We start from the raw sequence: 6,194 nt of genomic DNA on the forward strand, positions 1-6,194 counted from the left end.
GTATTTTATTTTTCTAAAAAATATTTAATATTTTAATTTATCAAACAACACCCTTATTTGGGTTGAAGCCAGACTCAATGTGTAAACTCAATCAGGCATATGGTAGTCCAAAGCCAGCTGCCATGACATTAACATCCAAACCACAACAAAATCAGAAAGAAACACATAAAAAAGTCATATTCTAATCTCAATTATTCTAATAAACTAAAGTAGTTGGTTGAAGCCACCAACCCTACCCCTAGTTTTCTCCTCCTCCTCCCACACCCCCACCATTTCTTTCTTTCTTTTTGCTTTTGATGTTAAATTTGATTCCTCTAAATGGGTTTCCAACATCGAAAGCTGATGTCTGATTCGACAAATGATACCGTAACAGATAACTGCAATCTTTGTTTCGAGAACTGTCTTTCATCATGTTATGATTCTTGCCCCGTCTTTTGTCCCCGTGACCCACCTTATGTCGATCAATACCCTCCTCCGAGTCCCGATACTGGTTCCGATTCAAATAAACCCAACACGTTTGTGATCGTAATTTCGACGCTTCTCGCCGCCACGTTTCTGGCTATATGCTGTCTAGTTTACTATGCTAAACGACGAGCAAATTCTCGGAGGAGATCATCGCAGGCTGAAACCCGCAACGAATTCCTGGACGAAGATCAAGGTCCCATCGTTGACCATCCCATCTGGTACATCAACACGGTCGGTCTGCAACCCTCGATTATCCGTTCCGTCGGGGTTTGTAAGTATAAGAGAGTTGAGGGTCTTGTTGAAGGAACGGATTGCTCGGTTTGTTTGAACGAGTTCCGAGAAGACGAGACTCTTAGACTGTTGCCTAAGTGCAGCCATGCTTTTCACATCCCTTGTATTGATACTTGGCTTAGATCGCACACCAATTGTCCTTTGTGCCGAGCACCTATTGTTTCCAACGCTGCTAATGGAGGATCGTCTGAGGTAAATAATGAAGATTTTGGAGGAGCTGAAGAAACTCAAGCGGTGGTTATGGAAGAATTTGATGGTGGTAGAACAAGTGAAATAAGGGAAGCGGAAGAGGAAATAGCTGCGAAAACAGATGATGGGATTCAACCTATGAGAAGATCGGTTTCTTTGAATTCTATTGAAGCTTCTCTGATCAGCCATGGCCTCCTTAATGGTAACTCAGATAAAGAAGCCAGCTTGAGGATTGTTCCAAGGAGAGCTGCAGGGAATCAAAGTTTGCTGAGATTGATGTATCATTCTTCTATCGGTAGATCTTATTCTCAGCAAAATAAGCCAATTTTCCTAAGATCATTTTCTTACAGCGGCAAATTCTCGTTGCCGATAAACAACAAAAACCACGACGTGAATCCTCCATTGAGAAGCTTTTGATCCATTGCTGCTGCTGCTGCTGCTGCTTGTAAAGGTCAGATATCTGAAACTTGGTTAAGAAAAAACTTGTATAATGATACACAGAAACGAGGTTAGGAAGAAAACAAAAAGATGATCCTTGTTGAAGCGCAATTGTAATTTGTAAGTAGATGTTTAGAGACAAATTAAATGATTATGTTGTCTTCTTGTTTCAGGATTGCTGCACATGTTTACATGCAAAACTAGACATGTAAAGCGGCAGATCTGTTTGTTCTACAATGGAAAATGTCTGGATTTTGGCATCAACCTTATCTGTTTCTACGAGAACCAATGTAAAAATGTTTATCACCAAATTGAAAATGTAAAATCTCAGAATTCTATAGCATCAAGCTTGTCTTGTTCTAGCTAGAAAATTGTTACTGAACCAATCCACAGGAATCAACAAAAAGAGGCAAATATGTATCCATCTAAAATACTTAATGGGACAAATAGAAATGCAATGCTGAAAAGATGATTGGAGCTTTGGGAACTGTCATCCATATCTGCAAATTCACAATGGAAGTCGTGGTTAGTTGAGTTTTCCATTCAGTTGAATCCCATGGCAAGAATGAAATATGCTTTCCACATGAGTGTCGGGAATTTTAGTTCGGGATAAAGATGTCTTAATTATGCCACCAGGTACCTTTCCACATCTTAAAAGCGTTCATTGAAGAATCCAGGGCAACTGAGCAAGCAGTCTCCTTCACGTATGAGTTGTGATTGAAGAAAACACCTTAACATTTAATTAAAAAATATTGCCCCTACATTGGATATAAGTCCCTCACAATTCTGGTTGTACCAGACATAGAATGTTGTTTAAAATACCCAGATATAGAAAGTTTAGGGCTCAATTTGAAATAAAGATCAAACTTTTGAATATTCTAATAATATCCCCTATATTGATCCCTAAACTTTTAAATATTCTAATTTTAACTTTGAAGTTTTGAATGACTTAAGGGGATATTATTAGAATATTCAAAAGTTTGAGGACTAATTTAGAATAAAGGTCATAGTTTGAGGGTGAATTTGAATGTTACAAGTTTGGGGATTAAGTTAGAACGAGAATAATAGTTTATGAATGAAATTAAAATATTCAAAAGTTTAGGGACTAATTTAAAATAAAAGTTATAATTTAGGGGTATGTATTGCAATTAACTCTAATGTAATTAAACATTTTTAATTATACACAATTTTATCAAACTCGTGAACTAAAAAGTTTAATTTTACAAATATTCAAACTTATAGGATTTATAATTGAATTTAACTAATTTTTTAGAAGGGGACAAGTGCCTCTCTCGTCAAGACGGGTATGAGTCGGTCGTGTTAAATTTTCGGTCAACCCATCTTTCTTAGATAAAATCTAAAGTTGAACCCAACCTAACATAACTCGAAACAAATATATTTATAAAAAATAATAATTTTATTCAATAAAAATATGAATTTAATTAAAAAACAATATAGATAGGTATTATTATAATAATCTATAAATATATAAGGTATAAATACATTATTTTTTAGGTCGTACCGAGTATTTTTCAACTTAAAAATAAAATGACCCGAATATATCTTATAAAAAACTCGGCTCAACTCAAATCTATTTAAAAAAAAACAACCTAAAAACGTTGAATCAAATTAGATCAAAACATGTCTGGTTCTGATCCTGTTATCATCCTACACTCTCATGTTCCACTTGGCTCTTTCACTATATGTCTCAAAATATTTGCCTTGGATTCCAATTCATTAATTTGATGTAATATTTTCAACAATTTCAATAACGACAATAGTAACAACCAAAACTCGCCGCTTTTGAGCAAACAAGTGCTCAACTAAGCTATGAAGGATAAATTAAATGGTAAAAAGTCAACGAAGCTACTGTCGATTTGTTGGCCTCGCTAACAGTCAGTATCATCGGTAGGTTTGGGTCCACCGGAACTGGAGTGTCGTCAAAGAACCTTGAGTCCACCTCACTGGAACTCTCTCTTTGCTTGTCTCGGTTAAAACCAGGAGTTTTCTAGCGATATCGAAATTTGCAAATCCTTTTACCATCTATTCAAAGTGTTTTCTAATTCCATGTTAAATCATGTAATCGTTCAGGTTTCAGTTGGATTCTGTCAGGTCAGGTCAAACCAGATACAGGTTCTGCCAGGTCAATCTAATGGTTTGTGTTGAACCATGTGTTATAATAATATTTTAAAATAACAAATTAAGGCAAAATATTTTTTGGACTTGAATTGAATTTGTTCAAAGTTTTCAAAAGGTTTCAAAATAATTCAAAGTCCATTAAACTAGAATTTGAGCACAAAATTGATTTTCAGGGTATGTAATATTGATATTGTTCTTACAGTATTGATACTATATGAACAGTACCGAAACTGTTAATGTGGTACCGATACCAAAGGTAAGAGAAATATCGATACTCTCTAGGTAGTATCAATACTACCAATTATCTCAAATTCCATAATGCAAAATAGATATCTATACTACTTTACACAGTAATATCGATACCATGATCATAGTATCGATATTGGTCAAGCCCAACGGCTAGTAACAGCTAATTGATTTAAATATTATAAAGGAAGTATCGATACTCATTAATGGAGTACTGATACTCCCTATACTGGGTAGTTTTATTTTGCACAAAAATTATCCCCAACGACTCCAAATCATCCCCAACGGCTAGAAACGACCACACACACATTCTGACCTATAAAAACAAGTTGAGGACACTTGAAGAAGGGTTAGAACACCTATCAAAGCAATCAAACACAAGAGAAGAGCTTTTTATTCCTAGTTTATTTTCTCTTGTAAATATTAGTGTTTTTAGTGAGCTTAATTTTGTAAACACCTACCTTGTGAGGTGTTCTTGTTTACATTCTTTTTACCTTTGTAAAAGGGGAGCGGTTCTATCTTAGCCATTGAAAAGATATGAATTTGTAAAAGTTATCTCTTTATACTGTGAAAAAGAAAGAACAAATTAGTGAATTTGTTAGAAAATCCTTAGTGAGAAGCTAAGGTAGTGGATTTATACTTGGTTAAGAAGTCGAACCACTATAAATCCTTGTGCATCAATTTTCTCATCTTTTAAATCTCTTTAATCCCTAAATTTTTTCTCAAATCCATTTCAACCCCTCTTGGCAATATTCAATTGTCAATTGAGCTTCATCGAAAATCGTAACAATTTGACTCGTATCAGGTCGGGTCTAGGTTAAATTATTTCGGGTCATTTTCAGGTTGATTTGACATTAGATTCGGTTCGAGTTCATGTCAGGTTAGTTTCAGTTCGGATCGATGCCAATTTAGGTCAAAGTTCAGGTTCAAAGCAGATAAATACCAGGTTAATTTAAGCTCTGATGGACTTCAGCCGGATCTGGTTCAGATCAGGTCACATCATTGATAGACAAAATTCAAGTCAGATCTTACCAGATACAGATTGACTTTAGGTCGGGTCATTTTTGGGTTAATTATTTTTCGCCTTTCATGAGTGTCGAATTGTAATTTGTAATTGTATATGATTTAGAGTAAATTATAAATAAATATGGGTCGATTTTGATAAAAAAAATATAATTTTAAGGACTAAATTGAACCAACATAGAATTACAATAAAAAATTTAACTAAATTAAACAACACACATGAATGAGGGATCAAATTGAAATAATTATAAAATGTGAAGTTGAAATTAATATAAAAATAGACTATATTGCATCCGTTTAAAAAGTTGGTGAACAAAAGTTATAGGATTTGGTGATTATGATATAATTTATAGAATTTAAAATGAAGTTTATTATGTGATTTATAGGGTTTGAAGTAAATTACAAAGATATAAGTAAGTATGGGCCAATTTTATATACAAATATAATTTTAAGGACTAAATTTAACAAATAAGAAATTACAAATTAAATTTTAAATAAATTAAACAACACGCAAGGATAAAATTGAAATAATTGTAAAATAGATTAAATTGCATTCATTTCAAAAGTTGAGAAAAAATTGAAACAACTATAATATGCATACACACACATACATATATATTATATAATAATATAATATGTATGATGAATGTTATGATAATATGATGCATATATATATATAATGTACATTATACGTATACATACGTTATAAGAATATACTTATGCATACATTATAAGAATATACTTATATAAGTATATACTATAAGTATACATTATACTTATAATATATATTTACATATATAAGTATATATATATATATATATAAGTATATATTAGTATATATAATATAAGTATATATAAGAATACATTATATATATATATATATATATATATATATATATATATATGAATGTTATAATAATATGATGCATTTATATATAATGCACATTATACTTATGCATTCATTATAAGTATATACTTATATAAGTATATAATATAAGTATATGTTATACTTATAATATAATATATGTAAGTAAAATGTACTTTTAAGATTGAACAAACATAAAATTACAAAGTAAAATTTAAATAAATTAAATAACATATAAGGATCAAATTGAAATAATTACAAAATTTAAAGCTGGAATTAATATTAAAATGGACTAAATTATACTTATTTGAAAAGTTGATGAAACAAAAGTTTATAGGGTTTGAAATAAAGTTTATGATGTAATTTATATGGTTTGGAGTAAATTAAAAAAAATATAAATGATTTTGTGCCGATTTTAAATAAAAAATATAATTTTAAGGACTAATAAGTAATAAATACATTGTACATGCATTCATAAGTGACCAATTTGTTATAAATCAATGTTAGTGACCAATTTATTATAGATAGATAACATTAG

At 31.4% G+C, this 6,194-nt stretch overlaps 1 protein-coding gene across 1 annotated transcript; it reads left to right on the forward strand.

The window, feature by feature from the left end:
• The first annotated feature begins 243 nt into the window (after positions 1-243).
• Positions 244-1,716, forward strand: LOC120121819 (E3 ubiquitin-protein ligase RING1-like). The gene is made up of 2 exons (XM_039141117.1): positions 244-1,396; positions 1,557-1,716. Exon 1 carries the CDS (start codon positions 319-321, stop codon positions 1,360-1,362), a length of 1,044 nt encoding a protein of 347 aa, XP_038997048.1. The 5' UTR covers positions 244-318; the 3' UTR covers positions 1,363-1,396; positions 1,557-1,716.
• The last annotated feature ends 4,478 nt before the right edge of the window (positions 1,717-6,194 follow it).

Source organism: Hibiscus syriacus, unplaced genomic scaffold, assembly GCF_006381635.1.
Source record: "Hibiscus syriacus cultivar Baekdansim isolate YM2019G1 unplaced genomic scaffold, ASM638163v2 tig00110383_pilon, whole genome shotgun sequence".
Lineage (NCBI taxonomy): Eukaryota > Viridiplantae > Streptophyta > Magnoliopsida > Malvales > Malvaceae > Hibiscus > Hibiscus syriacus.